The sequence below is a fragment of the Mobula birostris genome, chromosome 25 (assembly GCF_030028105.1).
Source record: "Mobula birostris isolate sMobBir1 chromosome 25, sMobBir1.hap1, whole genome shotgun sequence".
Taxonomy (NCBI): Eukaryota; Metazoa; Chordata; class Chondrichthyes; order Myliobatiformes; family Myliobatidae; genus Mobula; species Mobula birostris.
In genome coordinates this window covers 17,082,728-17,103,992 of record NC_092394.1, presented here as the reverse complement: position 1 = coordinate 17,103,992, position 21,265 = coordinate 17,082,728, and the positions used below count along the sequence as shown (strand labels likewise).

The 21,265-nt window shown below is 41.3% G+C and overlaps 1 protein-coding gene across 2 annotated transcripts; it reads right to left on the bottom strand.

Moving 5' to 3' along the window:
* Positions 1–522: 522 nt before the first annotated feature.
* LOC140187459 (dynein light chain 2, cytoplasmic) lies at positions 523–5,672 on the bottom strand. Of its 2 annotated transcripts, none has more exons than XM_072242776.1 (3): positions 5,519–5,672; positions 4,149–4,285; positions 523–2,646 (listed from the first exon to the last, which is right to left on the bottom strand). In XM_072242776.1, exons 2-3 carry the CDS (start codon positions 4,278–4,280, stop codon positions 2,509–2,511), a joined length of 270 nt encoding a protein of 89 aa, XP_072098877.1. In that variant the 5' UTR covers positions 4,281–4,285; positions 5,519–5,672; the 3' UTR covers positions 523–2,508. The 2 variants fall into 2 exon arrangements, with proteins under 2 accessions (XP_072098877.1, XP_072098875.1); XM_072242774.1 differs by having other exon boundaries at positions 5,539–5,670.
* Between the last annotated feature and the right edge of the window lie 15,593 nt (positions 5,673–21,265).

Genomic DNA, 21,265 nt, shown 5'->3' with positions numbered 1-21,265 from the left:
CACATCAGTAATTCTCTGCTAACTTACCCTTCCCCATCAGAAGGCAATTCCACATTAATAAGCACAAGGAAGAATGCACTCTGCTTTCCTCTCATGCACTACCAACTCAAAGTTTACTCTCTTAATCAAAAAGATCACCAGAAAACTTAAGTTTTGGCTGAACATACATTATACAGTAAATAAAGTTTCATAAATATGTTCAAGATGTGTCAACATATTACATACTAGAACACTTAAATAAAGGGGAATTCAGATGGAACAAATTAGAGTAAAGCTCCTTACCCTGTATCCCAGCAATACATTTCTATTTTATCTTCTGAATGTAACTTGGAACAATTTCTCAAGAAGTCTCATTCAAGATACTAGAGAACATCTCATGATTAACATTAAAAATGTCCCCTTTACCATTCCTATAAAACCCTTTCTCCACAAGATGCAAGTGTGGCAGGCAAAATTACCATTTAAAGAGCCAATCCTATAGATTAAAAGATGAGACTTGGGCTTACTTCATTTTACTGAACATTTATTGGTCTGTAATGGTTTTCTTTATACAGATGGCTTTGAAATACACACATGTTGAAATTTGAGAAAACATCTTAAATGAACTTATGCATGGGGGGGCGGGGGGTGAATCAGAAGCTAAGAGAGTTCCACAGGGTTTAAGTTTAAATCCATTACTCTCCCTGATCTACACAAGTGTTAATAGAACAAATCAAACAACCTAAACAATGTCAGAATACAGATAAATTATGTTATGCAGCTTCTTTATGCAACTAATCCTATGGAAACTAAACTCAACCATAGAGGTTTAATGCTCCTTGGAATATCATTGTCTTTAATGGGTTGAACAAATACAAAGCAGAGGAATAAACATGCACCACGTGTTTGACAATACCTTCCATACCCTCTACAATGTAAAATAGGTGCACAGGAACACTAATCTCCTCACTATTCTTCAAGACAAACAATCCCAACTCGTAAATTTCTTACTTTAACGATGAATCTGATTTTTAACTACTTGAATACATATGAAAGTTACCTACCCAATGTCATTTCATCACTGGGGAAAAATTAGGGTGGACATTCATTAAGTGGCAAGCTCACAAGTGATTGAAGACAGTTGGGGGGGGGGTAACAAGCTGATAGTGTTAATGCCTTGCATATAATTACCTCTAGTCTAGAGCTAAGTAAGTTGCTGCAAAAAAAGCTTTTTAAGGACTGCAGTTGCCCCCAAAAGATAGTGTACAGTCCCTTTTAATAAGTGGGGGGAAATCACACTAGCCAAATCTGAGTACGTACTCCAAGATAGCCACTATGGTCAAGAATGGAAATTGTTACATTGGATCAGAAGCTACAAAAGAGACAAGACAACTTCCATAACTGACAGAGGTCTGACACTTTCCATTTATTGGCAAATACATTAAATTAGCTTAGACACATGAACCAGGATTGAAGCTTTTTCATGCTTTAATCACAAGCTATGTACATACAAATACACATCGGGGGAGGGGGAGGGGAGGGAAGTCAAAATTTCCTCATTTTAAATTTCTTAGATGTCACTTGGGAAGACTAAATCAATATAAGCACCTTGCATTTATTTTTAATTAGTTTGCTTATATCAAAGATCAGTTTGAAACCTTCTAATGAGCCAGGGTTGAGTAGGGGCGGGCAATAGATTATGAATGGACAAAACACACCACAAACAGTTTGGTGAAAATCTTCCTCAACATGCAAACAGAAAAGTTAGGATAATGTACAAATTGCCTAGTAGCTCCTGTACATTTTAGAGCAACTTTTGACTGTTGCAAACTTGACAGTGATCTTACAAATTTTAAGGTTTCTCCACATTTGGCAGATTACAGCACAAGGAAAAACAAGTTTGTTTCGTCCTGTTTAAGGTGCAACCAAACCATTCTCGACATTTCTGGCAGGCCAGCCATTTCATGTTTCTATGTAGCGGATTTCTTTTTAAATTAAAAAACCTTACTTAGCCACAGAACAGGGGAGAATCAAAACCCAATAATCTTTTGTAATCAAAAAACGTTGCCAATACAATTCACTGCAATAGCAATCTCCTGCTATCAGAAACAGCTTTAAAAAAATGGCAATAAGTATCTTAAACCCAACATCTGCACTCTTCGAAATAGTAAGAATTTGATGTGGGATGGGGTTAGATTTGGTGGGGGGGGTGGGGAAATGGGGTGTTGGGAAGGAGAAGGGAAGAAAAATGAAATGTATTTCTGAATGAAATTAAATTAAATGCTTCTATAGAAGTCTAATAATCCAGGTCTTCAGGTAGAACCATCCCAGGTTTTTTTCCTAAATATTCAAAGGCCACTGTTAACCATTTCAGTGCAATGAAAAGAAAGAAAAAGCCATTTTGGGCATTAAAGCAAGTTTACTGCTACATATACACAGAAGATAAAGTCCATGCAGCCGTTTAGCCATTAAAGGGACTGTGGCTCCAGCCGTCAGTGCACAAGTTCATTTTTATTCCCCTTTCTCTTTTTAGCCAGACTTGAATAGAAGAATCGCAACCTGACCCAGGTAAAAGTAGATGAAGTGTTTTGTTTCATGTGTGACATAACTACCAAAGTTTCTGCCAACTATGCAGTGCCAGGTAGGATTGTACTTCTTGTCAAATTCCTGCAAAAGAGCAAAGAATTTTCATTAATCGATATAGTTTCCCCACCCCCCCAAACATGCCCTGCTGCATAGCCAAACCCAGAACAAGACACAAACGATACAGTGGCAATTGCTGAAGGTTAAGTTTTGGCAATTAATGACAAAATCCAGGATAGTGCAAGGGCATTTGTGTGTTGTCTTTTGCACATTAGTTGTTTGTCTTTGTGTGCAATGTTTCATTGATACTATTGTTTCCTTGTATTTACTGTAAATGCCAAGAAAATGAATCTCAGGATTGTATGTGGTGACATAAAAGTACTTGAATAATTAATTTACTTTGATGGCCCCAGAATTGCACATTTAAGTTAGTTTGGGCTACAGTTGTTCACGGTACCCGTTCGTTTGAGTTGGAGCTGGAACAGTAGTATGCGACTATAAGGATGGGTGGGAAGAGAAAGAAAGAGGTCGGGCTTGGCTGAATTATCCTCATGAAGAAATAGCTCAGTAGACAAGAGCAATAAACAATCTGCTGGAGGACCTCAGCAGATCAAGCAACATCTGTGGGAGGAAAGGAACTGTTGACATTTCGAGCAGCATCTATGGAGGAGATTGAGCCCGAAACATCGACTGGCTATTCCCCTCCTCCCGAGTTCCTCCGGCATGCCACTCTGGGTTTCCTGCATCTGCAGTACCTTGCGTCGACATTTCAGGTGGAAACCCTGCAGCAGATGCCGTTCGGCCTGCTGAGTTCCTCCAGCAGATTGCTCGTTGCTTCAGCTTGCAGTGCCTGCAGTCGACTGTGGCACCTGGACAGACTGTGGGCTAGGATGTGAAGGCCATTAGACAGGGTGGGCCAAAGGAGCCACTCCCACATTGTATGAGCCCACAGCTCGAGAGATACCAGAACAGTTACTGGCAAATAAGATGTTCCCCAGCCCCTCTCCTCTCTTTCCTATCGCAGGTATGGCATGTTAAAGCACTGGCTACTTAAAATTCTGGACATTTTTAGTCCGCTTCTCCCATCATATATCACGACAAACTTCCAAGGAGAAGTTGTAAATCCAAAACAAGTTGCACCAGCATTCCTAGAGAGCACTGTGCTTTCAACAATTTCTGCTGGCAATGATTCCAGTTGTGAATCATTTGTACCTTGGTGCCAATATCCACTTTGGACCTTGAAACTATTGCTTGACGCTGGACGGGGCTGCAATAATTACAGTATTTACTAGGCATCTGCAAAAACTCAAGTTACATCACTGTACACTGGAACAAGCTGGACCCACACTAATCTTTCTTTGAAGATTTCCTAGGGAATCTGACCTCGGTCTCCAAGGTGCCAACTGTTGAGTGTATGTGGTCCAAGGGGCACCGAGATAGGCGCAATGAAGCACCAGGCGTCAGTCTGTAGTGATCTCCGATGACATCTTAGTGAGGATTAACCCTATGGGTAACGGTGGCCTTCCACACTTCGACCATTTGCAGCAGCCCGTGCACTGTTCAAACGCCACTTAAAGAGAATTTACCTTTTTGATGAAGGCAGCGATGTCCTTTTCGATGTTGTATTTCTCCATCGCCTGAGTTGCACAGTCCACCGCATCCTGCTGCATATCTTCAGACATGTCAGCATTTTTAATCACAGCTTTTCTATCGGACATCGTGCCTGCGTTTGGGCGGGGGGGGAGAGAAAAGACACGGCGACTCAACAACGTGCTTCTAACTCAAGGGTAAAGAGAACACGCGCGATACGGTACTGCTGATGCCGTGATAGTTCTTTTTAAAAAAATAACTGGCTAAATAAGACCGATTTGATTACTGAAGTTCTACATTTAACCCTTGATTGAACTGACGAGGACCGGTTGTTCAAACTTCCTGCGGCGAGATTCAGAGAAGGCAAACGCACCCTGCATTCATCCAGAGCAGAAGATTACGGCGCGCACACACACACCCCAGTCCCAAAGCCCATCATTCACGCAGGACAAAACGAGTCTACCTCCATTTGCAAACACAAGAGGCTGACAATGGCACGCAAGGGGATATCTCGGGCTTCTAAAAAGCTTTCACATTTTAAGTCCAACGAAGTAAAAATATTACACGGGTCACAAAAACTGAGGATACAATACGTTCAAAGCCACTGTCGCACCCCAATCCAGATTTTATTAGCGATAAATAAATTATACACAGGTTTAGCACTTGATGTACAAACGGCCAAAAAAAGGGACTAAGATGAGGAAAGATATATTTTTTTTTAAATAGGTACTGCATTAAATTTTAGCATTGGGACCAGACTTGACTCTCCCGTGAAGGGTCATCGATAGCTCAAAAGGTGCACGTTCGATCAAACGCTGACAGAATTCCTTAGAGATTGGTCTGTTGGATTTGAAGGTGGAGTCCTCCGATTTCTGCAGAGGACCAAAACGGTCCCCTCCCCCATTTTAATCTTATTCTTCCAAAAATAAAACACCCACTAGAATTTAAACTTTATTCGCAGGTAGGTTTTTTTTTCCACCGTCGTATTGTAGATTTGTTCTAATGAATTCAGCAAGCATAACCCTCCCCGTTAAGGCAAGTACTCGCTACAGACTCACGTAATACAAGTGAACGCAATGAACACGCTTCCCTTGTAATTAACACATAATAGGCTTGCAATAAGTCCTAATAAAAAAATTATGCAATGTCTACCAGTATCCCCCTGGACTAATATGTTTTAAAAAAATAGGCTGCAGCAAATAGGTGTACTGGCACCAGCATTTTACAAAACGCTGGATCTTTTAACGGAGGTCATTTTAAGGTAACTTACAGGGAAAAAATGTAACTAGATAGAATGCACTTGGAGAAAAACGCTAGGAATTAAAGCAAACAATAGCAAAATAACCACACACACAGAGACACATGCCTTGCGGGAGATGATCTCACCTTCCCGGTACTGAACTGCCAATCTCTCCAGTGAAGCTATGCTTTTTTTTAATTCCCTCGTAGCCGCTTTCTCCGCGATGCAATCTGCTGTTTAGTGACACCCCGCCCCTTCCGTGTCTTCTTGAAATACCGCCCCGTCCCTCCGCAATGGCTGAGCTGCGCGTCCGCTCCATTGGCTGCGAGCGGCCCGTCTTCGCGACCCGTGCATTTTCCCCTTGCCCGTTTATCCCTGCATTTTATTTCCTCCCACAATGCAGCGCGATCGGGAAAACTTGTTCCCAAATTTCACTCGTCGGGATCGCAACAGGCTCGACCGCAGCCGGTAGCCGGTGACCCGCTCCACGCCGTTGCGTGAAATGCGGGGGTCACTGGCTGCAAACTAGATTTACGTTTAGTGGGGTGGCACGAATGTTTGCAGATGTAGCAGTAGCACATCATCTGTGTGGCTACCCTGCGGAGATGGATGATGTGACCGCGTTGCCAATGGCAGCTGCTAGATGTGTTTCCAACAAGCGGAAACCGTCCAAAACGGCAGCTTCTGCCCTCCAGAGCGAGGTTAATAACATTCAAAACTCGTCCATGTTGCAAACTGCCCGAGAAATAGATTCACAATACTATCGCCGCTGCACCCCTCACGTCAGCCTCAGACGCACGGAGAGAAATTAACTTTTCAACTTACTCTTTGAGAAAGACACTTATTTCGATAACAAAAACAGTGATGGAAACATTCAGCAGGTCGGGCAGCACCTGTGGAAAGAGAAACAGAATTGAGTTTCAGGTCACTTGGCTTGGAATTGGAAATTAAAAAATGTACCGGGGAAAGGGGAGTTAGGGTTGTGTAGGTGTGATCCTGATCACGTGCTGGCTTCAGGACTTTGCACATTCTCCCTGTTCCTGCTGCTTTTTCCACTTTCCATCTACGTCACAAAGATGTGGTGGTAGATTAATTGTCCTTGAGCAGTAAAGTGGCTAAGAAATCAAATAGTTGGCAAGCATGAGGTACGTCATCTGAAATTGCCAATTTGCATCTCCTGCATGTGATGGCATACAAGTGTTATCACAAAAAAAAAGGTACAACAGCACCTCTTCTTTTGCAGAGGTTGGCATAGGTTTGGCATGTCTCCAAAAACTTTGACAAACTTTGGTAGTTGCAAATGGAGAGCATCCTAATTGGTTGCATGGTGACCTGGTATGAAAATACCAATGCCCAGAAATGAAAAAAAGCTACAGAGTGGTGGATACAGGCCAGTCCATCACAGTCAGAGCCCTCCCCACCGTTGAGTAAATTTACTAGGAGCACTGCCATAAGAAAGCAGCATCCATCATCAAAGCTCCCGCAACCCAGCCCTTCCCCTCTTCTCACTACTGCCATTGGGCAGGAGGTACTGGAGCCTTAGGGCCCACACCAGCAGGTTCAGGAACAGTTATTACCCTACAACCGTCAGGCTCCTGAACCAGTGTGGAGAACTTCACTCACTCTAAACTGATTTGATAAACAGACTCTTTACAACTCATGTCCTCAGTCTTATTTTTATTTATAGTTTGTCTTGTTTTGCACATTTGTTGTTTGTCAACCTTTGTCCGTTTATGCTTTTTTTCCTAAAAATCTTTTTGCATTTCTTTTGCCCCCCCCCACCTTGAATCTCCAGGTAGTAACAGATCTGTACCTTGATAATAAGTTTCCTTTGAACTTTGAATGTGAGGCAGAACAATTTTCAGAGTTAGAGGGAAATGGGCCTAATGGGAATGTTGGTTTGGGAATGGTCATGGGGAATCTGGTTTGGGCATGTGGGTCATCTTAAAGCTGGGAGTATCAGCCTGGGAGAGTACAGCAGGTATTCCCTCAGCTATCAGTGAATCTTGGTGATCTCTACAAAGCATATAGGAGAGCGAAGGTCATCACCGCTCTTAGACTAGGAGCTTGGTGCTACTCAAAGGCTCTGCTGAGACATTGGAAGCAGTGAGAGGCTCCTTGTTGGGGAGATAGGGGCAGGCTGATCAAGATGTTTAATGTAAGCCCTTTCTTTTGTAGGCTTCTGTTTAGCTAGATGGCTCCCAAGGCTATGTATGGAGTTTGGGTCAGGGATTTTTAAAAAAAATTATAAATACTCCAGTTTAAGCTATGGTTAGATTTGGCTTGGGTGCAGTTTTAATTTTCAGCAAGAGCAGGGCTCTTGGTGAGGAGATAAATTCAAACCAGAAATACTTTAGAAAACAATACTATGCCGTCTCTTATTATCTAACAAGTATTTCACTTTTCTGTTATGTGTCACCTTATATTACATCTACAGTGTTTTTGGTCTCATGTTCTACCTTGTTTCCTTGTCAATTTCTTGGTCCTTTGGGTCCTGAAGAAGCAACTTAGACCTGACGTGTAACTTCTTTCTTTCTACAGATGCTGCTTGACTGCCTGGCTGAGTTCATGTCTTCCTGATCCTTATTTGCTGAGATACTAAAATTTTTCAAATCTATATGCCTTTGCTATTTCTAAAAACTTTCTCAGTCTCATTCATTTCATATTATCTTTAAATGCAGGTACAGATAATCACTTTTGTTTATTTTTGTGTGTCTTTTTCCACTTGTGCATTATCTCATCTGTTTACTGCCATACCTTTCAATTTATTTTCCAATCTCCCGCAGCCAACTGTCCTTTTGTCTGGTTTCCCTTGTTTCGTTATAAGACTTTAGTTTTGCATTGAACTCTTCCCCAAAGACCCTTCAATGACAAGGTTATTAATTAACCCTTTCTTATTTACAGAACAAGGTCTAAAATAGACTTTTTCCTTATTGATTCTTTAACATATTGCTCTGGAAAAGAATCTTGTATACATTCCATAAATTCACCATCCACTTTATCACAAGAAATTTAATCTCTCCAATCTCTGCGTAAGTTGAGACTCTACAAGTCCTGAAGTATTGTCTCAACCCAGAATGTTGACTCTCCTTTTGTTCCTGTTGAACCTGCTGAGCTGTTCCAGTACTTTGTTCTTTGCTCCCTAAATGTGCTGTTCACAATGTTCTCAGCCTCATGATGCAACACAGTAAACTGTGGATCTGAAACTGCTACAGTTGGAGATACTTCCCGGGCACGTAGGTGCTTCAAACAGTGGAAACAACCATGACCTCCTCCATTTCTGAGGAGACTGAGGTCCTTTAATATCTGCCGGATGATGCTGAGGATGTTCTACGAGTCTGTGGTGGCTAGTGTGATCATGTTTGCTGTTGTGTGCTGGGGCAGCAGGCTGAGGGTAGCAGAGACCAACAGAATCAACAAACTCATTCGTAAGGCCAGGGATGTTGTGGGGATGGAACTGCACTCTCTGACAGTGGTGTCTGAAAAGAGGATGTTGTCCAAGTTGCATGCCAACTTGGACAATGTCTCCCATCCACTACATAATGTACTGGTTGGGCACAGGAGTACATTCAGCCAGAGGCTCATTCCACCGAGATGCAACACAGAGCGTCACAGGAAGTCATTCCTGCCTGTGGCCATCAAACTTTACAACTCCTCCCTTGGAGGGTCAGACACCCTGAGCCAATAGGCTGGTCCTGGACTTATTTTCTGGCATAATTTACATATTACTATTTAATTATTTATGGTTTTATTACTATTTAATTATTTATGGTGCAACTCTAAGGAAAACCAATTTCCCCTGGGATCAATAAAGTATGACTATTCCCTATACGATTCTATTCACCATTCCGTCATCATGGTCAAAGGACCCTCAACCATGTCCAGACCGTTTGCTACACTTTTCCCTTCAACATTTTCTTCCTCACTAGAACTTCCCCATCCACTCACTCTGACCCACTCAGCCCACGTCAGGACACATCCCTCCCACCATCAGAAGCATCAACATGAGGCATGCCTTAAGACGCCAACATCTATCATCAACGATCCCTATTATCGACGGCCTTGCCATCCGTCAGCTATCAGCAAGCAGAAGCTACAGAAGTCTGAGGTCCCACACCACCAGTTTCAAAAACAGCTACTTCCCCTTCAGTTAACACACATAAAAAAATGCTGGTGAACGCAGCAGGCCAGGCAGCATCCCTGCTGTATTCACCAGCATTTCTTATGTGTGTTGCTTGAATTTCCAGCACCTGCAGATTTCCCCGTGTTTGCGTTTTTAACTTCCCTTCAATTATTCAGTCCTTGAACCAGCTTTAACAAACCCAATCACTACTTCAGTATAGTACCACTTTGACCAGTTTGTATTACAATGGGATTTGTGTTTATTTTTGGTTCTAATTGTGTTCTTTCCTGTCAATTTATGTTTTTCTTCTGAATGTTTGTCTCTTGTACTATCAGCCTGTGATGTTGCTGCAAGTAAGTTTTGCATTGCACCTGTGCATACGTGACAAGAAACTCAACTTAGACTCTGACATTCAACGGATCATTTTTCACCTTTTCCACCACCTCCAAGCTATCGCCAACCAGATTTTTTCCTTGCCTCTCAACATTCTGATGATACTGTTCCCTTCACAACATGAAGTTAACCCTAATATCATCTCACACATAATCATAACACCACACATCATAATCACACACCAACATTCAAAGTTCCAAGGAAATTTAATATCAAGGTACCTCCTGCAACTAATAAAGTGGCCGGTGAGTGTGTGTTCGTGGTCTTCTGCTGCTGTAGCCCATCCACTTCAAGGTTTGACATGTTGTGCATTCAGTGATGCTCTCCTCCACACCAATGTTGTAACATGTGGATAGTTAAGTTACTATCACCTTCTTGTCAGCTTGAACCAGTCTGGCCATTCTCCTCTGGCCTCCCATTAACAAGGTGCTTTCACCCACAGAACTGGATGTTTTTTGATTTCTCTGTAAATTCTAGAGACTGTTGTGTGTGAAAATCCCGAAGATCAGTCTCTGAGATTCTTAAACCACCCTGTCTGGCACTAACAATCATTCCACAATCAAAGTCACTGAGATCATATTTCTTCCCCGTTCTGATGTTTAGTCTGAACAAGAACTGAACCTCTTGACCATGTCCACATGCTTTTACGTGTTGAGTTGCTGCCATATGTTTGGCTGATTAAATATTTGCATTAACAAGCAGGTGTACCTAATAAAGTGGCCATTAATTGTATATGTTACAATATATTAGCTTGAGATTCACTTCCTTGAAGAAGTTTACAAGAAAAAAAGTACAGTAGAATTTTATGAAAAACTATACATCAACAAAGACTGACAAACACCAATATGCAAAAGAAGACAAACTGTGCAGATAAAAATAATACTGAGAACATGACTTTTAAAAAGTCCTTAAAAGTGAGCCTAGGCCATAGAATCAGTTCAGAGTTGTGATGGTAAGTGAAGTTATCCTCAGCGGTTCAGGAGCTTGATTGTTGTAAGGTAATATCTGTTCTTGAACCTGTGGAACCTGAGGCTTCTGTACCTCCTACCCGATGGTAAAAGCAAGAAGAGGTCTAGCCTGGATGATGGGGTGTCTTTGATGATGGATGCTACTTTCTTGTGGCAGACCCCTATGTAAATGTACTCAACAGTGGAAAGAGCTTCACTTGTGATGGACTGGATATATCCACCACCTTTTATAAATATTTCCATTCCTGGCCGTTGGTGTTTCCATGCCAGGTCATGATGATACCCTCCTCTGTGCGTCTATCGAAGTTTTTCAAACTCTATAGAAGTCAAAATCTATAGAAGTTTGTCTCACCATGACACACCCTCTACTTCTTACTGAACCTTCCTATTCAAGCACATTTTTTTATCATCTGTCTTTTTGTTACCATGGGTGACTAAGCCAGCCTGTAGTGAATTGTTAATTTGTACATAGTCCACTTAGAAGACTGTAATGGTTGCCTACTATGAGGTCTCATTTAATGTAGGGCAACTAAGAACAAATTGGGTGAGTTTGTAACAGATCGTCAATATTCACTCCATAAGGGTGAGTCTTAATTTACAGTCAATATTTTAATTCCCAGCATCACTTCCAATGTAACCTCCATCACTGCCCCTGTGCATTGTCATAATAATATTTGAAAGAAGGTTGAGAAATGCTGTATCATCCTTCACCTCAACACGTTCCAGCCTTCGAGATTCACTGAGCATCGTTCCCTTTTTAAAACAGTTACTTGCTTTGTTATTTGCTGGGGGGGTGGTGGTGGGAAGAGGAACACAGTCAAAGGATATATAGTTAACAGAAATCAACTATATACAGCCCGGGTACTGAATGGGTTGCATTTTCACAGATGTGCTGTAAACATGCTCCTTTGTCTATGAGTCATAAAATACACGCACGATATGGTAACTATATCTCTGAAGCATTGTAATGCATGACATCAAAAGCACTCAAGGCTGATAAGGAAAGAACAATTATAAAACAGTAAGAGAGAGATTAAACTAGTCCTTCCATTTGCAGAAAAGAACATATGTTTGCAGATGGACTTTTTAAAATTTAGTAATATGGGAGCTCATTTATATTTATGAATAAACTCATAAGTTGGGTGCTTGTAAACTGGGGATGGCCTGCAAGCAGGAGCCAGCCTCTTCAGGGATCTTCCAACTCAACCATATTATTTGTGGTATAGCCAATTATACCTCACCCTGATATAAATCTTTACTAGTCCCATGCAATGTATCATAGAACTTTGGACTATTTTCTAATACTTTGCAAGCAGCGATGGGCTTTGTAATCTCAAGGTGCCGCTGGGCAGACGAAGGTTTTCTCCAGAACTCCTGCAATGTAGTGTAGCAAATTCCTACACATGTGGTCTGGGAAACAAACCATAATATTTGTATCGAGAGCGACTGTTCCGTCAACATGTACATTCACGTACCTACAGTATATTTGTTCAATTTTGGGATACAGTAAGTGTGACATGGCCATGAGGCATTCAGGAACTTAATGGGTCGTGTGAAGACAGATGAGACAAAGGGCTATTAATTGGATTCCAGTCACCTACTTGTAGGAAAACCACTAAACTGCCATTGTTTGGCAAATTATCCAACAGCTGCTCCCCCAGAGTCATAAAAAGAGTCTTTTGGCACTATCTAGAGAGAAATAAAAATCCTCTCTGATGGCCCAACATATTTAGAATGGAGTTTGATAGGTTCTTGATTAATCAGGGTGTCAGCAGTTGTGGGGAGAAGGTAGGAGAATGGGGTGAGAGAGATAACAAAGCAGCATGATGGAGTGGTAGAATAGACTCAATGGGCCAAATGGCCTAATTTTGCTCTGATGTCTTATGATCTAAAGAGTTATCCTTCATCTAAAATTGCCATAACAGATTATTTGTTTATTACTTTTCTGTTTGTGGGAGCTTGCTGTGTAAAGGACCATTTCTGCACCATAACCATGACAACATTTCATATTAACCTCATTGATTGCAAAGCTCACAGGAACAGTCCAACACGCAAAAGCCGGTGAACTTCTTTTATTTTCACTTGCAAAGAATAATACAACAGCTAATATTTCTGTAATCTATCATTATAGCCTGTTAATACAACAGATTATCTAATCATAGCTTTAAAATACAGAGTGAAAATTTCTTTTGAAATTAAAATGTTATTTTGACACAGCAAATAATCAAACGGTAATAAATGGTTTAACAGCTATCAAGAAGCATGAAACAAGGCGGTAATTCGATCTGATGGCGCTATTGATCATCTAGCAGGGTTTATGTGGTTTATCAGAACCTGCACATTGAGTTAATGCCTTAATCATTGCTTGATATTTATAATAAAAATTTTATAAAATGTTTTTCTTTCTCCATCATTCTTTCAGACTTGAATGGAAATAAAATTTATATAAAATATGAATGAAAAGAGCAGGCCGGAAAATAAATACCCATGTGATATTAAAGCATTATAAAAGATTGCTTAGTAATCTTGATTTTAAGAATGAGAATTAGTTTTTTCATATGTTAGTTTGTTTCAATCCCATCTGAATTAAATTAAATTTCACCTTTCTGTCATGATTGCAAGTGTTTTGTTTTTGTTTAAATGAATTTGTAAAATCTCAAAGCAGATTCTCACAGACAAAGACCATGGCATCAACCACTCCAAATTTGGCCCTGTATCAAGCCACTGCATTGCTGGCTGGTAAAATAGAGGGAAGTTTGTCAAACAGGTGCAGCAGGAGGCACGGTTCTGATATCAGCAAGCTATTATGGCAGACTAATGACAGCTTCCTGCTGCATTTAACCATGCTGTGACCTTACACAGGACCTGGGTATCATTAACATGCACTATATATAATATGGAGAGAGTTCAATTCCCTCAATGGATATAAAAATTACTTTTCAAAAGCCAAAACCATTGTCTTGTTCCTGAAAATAACATCAACTGCCAAGTTATTTTTGAGACAATGATTTCAAGGTATAATAAAATTATAATGAGTTCTTGTATTTCCCCAGTATCTGCAACCAGCATCATGTACAGTTGTGATGGAAAGCATACATGAAGCCTAAAAGTTTGCTGAATTTGGTACCACTTTGTTAGAAAAAGTAGAAATCTGTATAATGTTTTATATGGTGAGATATTGGTGAGCAAAGGGACCAAAGTGGCTTTATGCTCAAGTTGTTTAAAAATAATGTGTAGGTACAGCAGGTAATAAGGAGAGCAAGTGGTTGTTTGGAAAAGAGGATTTGAATACAAGAGTAAAGTTACTGCAGCTATGTTGGGGCCAAGTGGGATTACAACAGGGCTGTTATGTATAATTTTGGCCACCCTACCTACAACAAGGAGAGAGGGATCACAGTGAAGAGCAGTCCAATTCCTGGAATGGTGGGTCTCATGCAAGGAATGATCCAGTCGCTGTATTCTTGGATAACAAAATGAACCTTTGAACCTTCTTTAATTTTTGGAGTTTATTACAATGAGATCGATCTCGTTGAAACATACAAAATTCTTAGAGGATTTGACAGGATGGAAAGAGGAAAGACGCTTCCCTGGCTAAATATTTTTTTTTGATTTATTTTAGCAATACCATGCAGTGTAGGCCCTTCTGGCCCTTCGAGCCACACCACCCCAGCAACCCCTATTAATCCTGACCTAATCACAGACAATGACCAATGACTGATGAACCCACCCAGTATGTCTTTGGACTGTGGAAGGAAACCGGAACATCGCGGGGGGAGGCCCATGCAATCCACCGGGAGGACATGCAGGAACACCTTACAGAACAGCGCCGGAATTGAACTCTGAACTCTGAGCTGTAGTAGCTGTAAATAGTCTAGAACTGGGGATCACAGTCTCAAAATAAAAGGGTATGGCATTAAGGACTGAAATGAAGATACATTTCTTCCTTCATATGGTGATGAAGCTTTGGAATGCTTTACCAAAAAGCCTGTGGACACTCTATGGTTGAGTCCTTTCGAAACATAAATTAGTGAATATCAATGGAATTAAGCAATATCGGGGCAAGGGCTTTTAAAAAGTTTTGAAGTGAATGACTGGCCATGATCTTGTTGAACGGCAAAGCGGCTCAAGATCGTGCTCTCGCGTTTATAATCTTGTGTTTCTGACTGTGATGAGTTCATCCGCATATGGGGGACAACATCATTTCCCATGTAGTACTTTCAGAACATTGCAGGAGAACTTGGACCATGTTGTTTATTTTTCTTTTTGTGTTTAGGCCCTCCTGGGTCACCGAGTCTTTACTACAGTATCAGACCTGGATAGTCACCAAATAAGTTAATTACTTAACTTCATCCTTCAGGTACAACCACCACTCCCCCATTCCCTACTACCATTACTACACGTCACTGGCTAATACACCCTATGACCTGCCCCCACTGCCTCCCAATTTCCAAACTGGTCTTCAACACAGAATCACAGAGGTCTGATCCGTAAGCTGTTGACCTTCTGTGCTCTGATTCCTCCCTAATCTTAACCAACCACCCAACACTATGCCAATGTAAATCATAAGCACAAGAGATTCTGCAAATGCTGGAAATCCAGAGCAACATACACAAAATGCTGGAGGAATGGTCCCCATCTTTTGTTGGTTAATGCTCCAAAAGAATTACCAGAACCTGGTAAGGCTCCCCAACTCTTCCTGCACTACATTGGTGCTGCTTCATGCACCCATAATGAGCTCATCAATTTCATCAACTTTGTCTCCAACTTACACCCTGCCCTTAAATTCACTTAGTCCATTTATGAATCCTCTCTCCACTTCCTCAATCTCTCTGTCGCCATCTCCTCCATTTCCCATATATCCACACTCACCCCATCTTTCTGCCACCTCAACAGGAATGGAGTTCCTCGTCCTCACCTACCACTCCCATGAGCTTCTGTATCCAACACATAATTCTCACCATCTTTAATAGAATCCTACTACCAAATACATCTGTACGTCACCCCTCCCCTCCACTTCTGCAGGAACTGCATCCTCTGTGACCCCTTGTCTATTCGTCCCTCCCTTCTAACTTCCCTCCTGGCACATATCCCTGCGAGTGACAAATGCTACACCTACTCATTCATCTCATCCCTTACGTCCATTTAGGACCCCAAACAGTCCTTCCAGGTGAGGCAACACTTCACCTATGAGTCTGTTAGGGTCATCTATTGTATCCAGTGCTCCTGATGCAGCCTGACCAAGCACCTCCACTCCATCCACCAAAATCAGACTTTCCTGGAGGCCAGCCATTTTAATTCTTATCCCCATTCCTGCTCCAACATGCTGGTCTATGGCCTCTTTTGTCACAATGAGGCCACTCTCAGGATGGAGGAGTAACATCTCATATTCCATCTAGGTAGCCTACAAACTGATGGTATGAATATCAATTTCACTTTCCGGTAATTTTCCCCCTCCCCCTTCACTCTTCTTCTATTCCTTACTCTGGCCTCTTACCTCTTCTCCTCTCCTGCCTATCACTACCCTCAGGTGCCCCTGCTTCTTCCCTTTGTCCCATGGCCCACTTTCCTCTCCTATCAGATTCCTTCTTCTCCAGTCCTTTACTTTTCTCACTCACCTGGCTTCACCTATCACCTGCTGGTTAGTCTTCTTTCCCCTCCCCCCTACTTTTCATTCTGGCTTCTTCCCCCTCCTTTCCAACCCTGAAGGAGGTTCTCAGCCTGTAATGTCAACTGTTTGTTCATTTCCATAGGTGCTCCCTGACCTGCTGAGTTCCTCCAACATTGTGTGCGTGTTGCTAGTGCAAATCATTCTTTCACTGTCACTATTCTGCCCAATCCGAAATTTCCAAAACACTGCCCTCCTCCCCTCGTCTATGTCTTCATCCCAATCCTGGACAGCATATCCCATTATTGGAAGTTTACAAAACCTGAGCCCCACAGTTGGAGTTTTCAGTAAATGCCAATGGTCAAAGTGATGCTGCTGGCATTTACAGTGCATTCAATATAGCCTCTGACCTCTGTATGGAAAAACTTACCCCTTAGGTCCTCTATAAATCTATCCCCTTTTATCTTAAACCCATGCCCTCTATTGACTCTCCTACCCATTAATCTGCACTAAGCTTCTCAACTTGGATTTCTTCAAGATGAAGGTGATTAATAGATGGTATTCTGAAAGATGTCTGAATGGAAAGTTATTTCACTCCACACAGTATGCGGAGCTCAAGCACAGTTGAACTTCTTGGAAGTGAACATGCTGATGTTGATCATGGTAATTCCACTGAGCAAAACGTAGGCATTTTGCACAGCTTCCTGTTAAGGCAACTGGTGCTGTAGGACAAAGGTGAGTATAGGTGGATCGAGTGGATGTGCTCTTGAGGAATGCCATTGACAAGGCCAGGCGGCATGGTAGTGTAGCAGTTGGTGCATTGCTTTACAGTGCCAGTGATCTCTGATTGGGGTTTGATTCCTGCCATGGTCTGTAAGGAGTTTATGTGTTCTCCCCATTACCACATGGGCTTCCTCCCACACGCCAGCATACATTTAGGGTTGGTAAATTGTGGGCATGCTACGTTGGCACCAGAAGCATGGCAACACTTGCAGGCTGCCCAGCACTATCCTTGTCGATTTGACTTGACGCAATGACGCATTTCACTGTACGTTTCAACGTACAGGTGACAAATAAAGCTAATCTTTCTGTCTTTAAAACTTCCTCAGTTCTCAGACAGGTCGCGAAATGTTCTCCAGTCCATCCAGAGATGCATAAGTATTGAAACGGTCAGTCAGAGGCGACCCTTCTCCAAGTGTTCCTAATCTGGGGTCCATGGACCCCTCGGTTAATGGTGGGATCCATGGCGTAAAAAAGCTTGCTTACCCCTCTTCTACACTTTAAGAACCAAAACCAAGAGATACAGCAGAACCACGGGCTGAAGGCACAGGTTTTCAACATCGGAGCTCTGCTTACATAGAGTTCACAAACAGTAGGAAGGTCAGACAAGGCAATTTTTAACTTTCACTAAGATTGCTTTATAACAGAATGTTCTATAACCTTGGGATAATTTTTAACACGTAAATAAAAATTTTGCCCAGATGTGTGAAAACATATGAAACAAATATCCGTTAATAGCACTCCATTGAAGTAGCAGAAATCACAACTTGCTCAATATGTAGTCGATACAGCAATGGGCCAAGTCGTCCCAACTGCCACTCGTATGTTCAGAAAATGATCAGCATTCCCCTAGCAGGACTGTTGGCCTCCTAAGCTGCTCCCGAGTTCTCAGAGCTCCCAGAGTCTCTGACCTTCCTCTCAACGGACTTCTGTGATTAATCGAAAGTGAATATTGTTTTGCCTGATTTATTTATTTATCTATCTATTTATTTATTCATACATTATTTATTTATTTGTTTGTTTGTTTGTTTAGGAATACGCGCAACATGGGCCCCTCTGGCCCAACAAGCTGCACTGCCCAGCAATCCAACTATTTAATCCTAGCCTAATCACAGGACTACTTACAATGACCTATTAACCTACCAACCGATATGTCTTTGGTATGTGGGACAAAACCAGAACACTCAGAAGTAACTCAGATGTTCACGACGTCAGAATTGAACTCTTGAACTCTAAGATGTAATAGTGTCGCACTAACCACAACGCTACCGTGATGCCCCACAGTAGAGTAATGGTTAGCTGATTTGTCTGCTAATCAGCCACAGCTTTCCTGTCATTCATTGTACAATTTAAGGCCTTAAACTATACAGTCGTTAAATAAAAATATACACTACTGTATATAGCTAGAGTGCCTAAGACTTTTTCACAATATTGTTGTAATTTCATATATTACATTGTACTGTTGCCACACAAAAAAAAACAAATTTCATGACACATGTGAGTGATGTAAAACCTGATTCTGATATGGTGCTCTATTGTGGACTGAGAGAGGGAAGGGGGCAGAGAGAGGGGAATGATGGTTGGGAAAAGGGAACGGGAGAGGGGAGGGAGCGGGAAGCACCAGAGAGACAATCTGTAATAATCAATAAACCAATTGCTTGGAAACATTGACCTTGCCTGGTGCCTGAGGGCTGGGTGTGTTCGCACCCGTGCCACCCTCCACCCCTGGCACTCCTTCTCTGTCACCTGCCCCACGCCTCTCCCATGGTGGTCCACCCTCACCATTCCCAACATCTTTTATTCCTGCTAAATTTACAAACTCCCTCTCCACATTGACAAATACAGTACTGTGCAAAAGTCTTAGGCACTCAAGCTATATATATGTGCCTAAAACTTTTTCACAGTACTTTATATTTTCTAAATTACAAAGTATTATTGCAATGTAAACTTAAAGCTATTGTTTTATGATGATGATGATAACATGTTTCCAATCATTGGATACTAAAACTTCTTTTTAATACTTTATTTTCAAAATTTTCAAAAAAAAACCAATGAAATCAACAAGAACATACCAGCTCAGACATGTGTAAAAAGGAAATAAGCAAAAAAGAAGGGACATAACATTAGAGGGATGCCTATTGTACAAAGTACTCAAAAATACTAAACATTAAATCTCAAATGAGGGCTGGGAGAAATCAGCTGGGGGGAAATTTCTCATTCTGGCCTCATCCAGGTAGGCAAGAAATGGATCCCAGATAGACAAAAATGTTTTAATTGAATTGGTTCTCAAGAACCCAAGTTTCTCCATCTGTATGACTGAGATCATATCAGCCATCCATCTCCGAAAGGAAGGGGGACAGGGTGATTTCCATTCCCTCAAAATAATTCTTTTGGCAACAATCATCCCCAGCATCAGAGACTGTTATATGGCTGTAGGGAAACAAATAGATACTAAAACTTTAAAAGTTGTTTCAACCTTCTGCAAAATATAAAAAAATATAAATATGTAATTCTTTGAAACACAACTTTTTAATTAATAGTAATGATACATCAATTAATAAACGGCTGGGGCATGATAGTGATCCTTACAGACTTTCATCCCAGCAGTTTCTAACAGAGGAAAAAGCATTGATAGTAGGACACAAATTAATTTCCTGTTACGTGAAGCAAAATGAACATTTGTAATGTCTGTATGATATGTCTTATATGTGACACTTCTTTGTGTGTGTATATGAGAGAGTCAAGGAGAAAGAGAAAGATTGATTACAGGTACATGGAGCTCACCACAGGATCCTGCAATTCATCCAAGCTTTATTAATTTAAATAATAAAACACTGAAACCCTGTCTATCGATACCTAGGTTTGACTGTTCTTTGGACAAGCACTGACTATCTGCTCCCACCTGAATCACCCTACAGCTAGACGTCCTTTTAGCCAGCTGCTTCCTCCCTCATTTCTCTGTCAAATCATCCTTGAATGACTCAGCATCCACAGTTATCCAGGGTGAATAATTCCCAAGATTTGCCCCACTATCAAAGAAGAAAACAAATTCTCTTTTTCATTTTAAAAAAGAAGACCCTTCATCCTACTATAATGTGCTCCTTATTGCTAAACTTTCCCATGGGAAAACATCCTTACAGAATCAAACCTCTCAAGCTCCCTTTACAGTTCATGTGTGTGTTGATTAGGTGACCCTACATTCTGCTGTAAAACCATTGCTGCTCAGTTTTTCCTAATCCAACATCACTTTATCCCAGGAGGGATTTGTTCTGTTCTAATTACACAATAAACAAACTAAACAATTAACTGATTAAATAAAAAACAGAAAATGCTGAAAACACTCAGCAGGTCAGGCAAGTGAGAGAAACAGCAAAGACTGCAACCTCATCAGAACTGTGAAAAGAAAACACAAATTAGAGAGTCAAAATCAAAGTAAATCTATTATCAAAGTGCATATATGTCACCAGATACTACCTTGAGATTCATTTTCTTGCAAGCACTTACAGGAAAATGAAGAAATACTGCAGAATTTATGAAAATCTTTACATAAACAAAGACTAACAACTAACTAATGTGCAAAAGAAGACACATTTTGCAAATAAAAAAACACCGAAAACATGACTCGTAGAGTCCTTGAAAGTGAGTCTGTAGGTTGGGGAATCAATTCAGAGTTGAAATGAGTGAAGTTATCCACGCCAATTCAGGAGCCTGATGGTTGTATGTAGGTTAATAACTGTTCCTGAACCTGGTGGTGTGGGACCTAAGGCTCCTGTACCTCCTTCCTGATGGCAGCAGCAAGAAGAGAGCGTGACCTGGATGGTTAACGGTCCTTGATGATGGATGCTGCTTTCCTGCAGCAGTGCTTCTTGTGAATGCGCTCAAGGGTGGGGACATGGTGTTCATGGTTGTGGAAGGAAGGGTGGAGCTGCTGGTTACTGAGCCAGGGGATGCCTTGTACCTGCATTGAAAGAGAAATCTTCAGTGCTATAGAGTCAACATGGAAA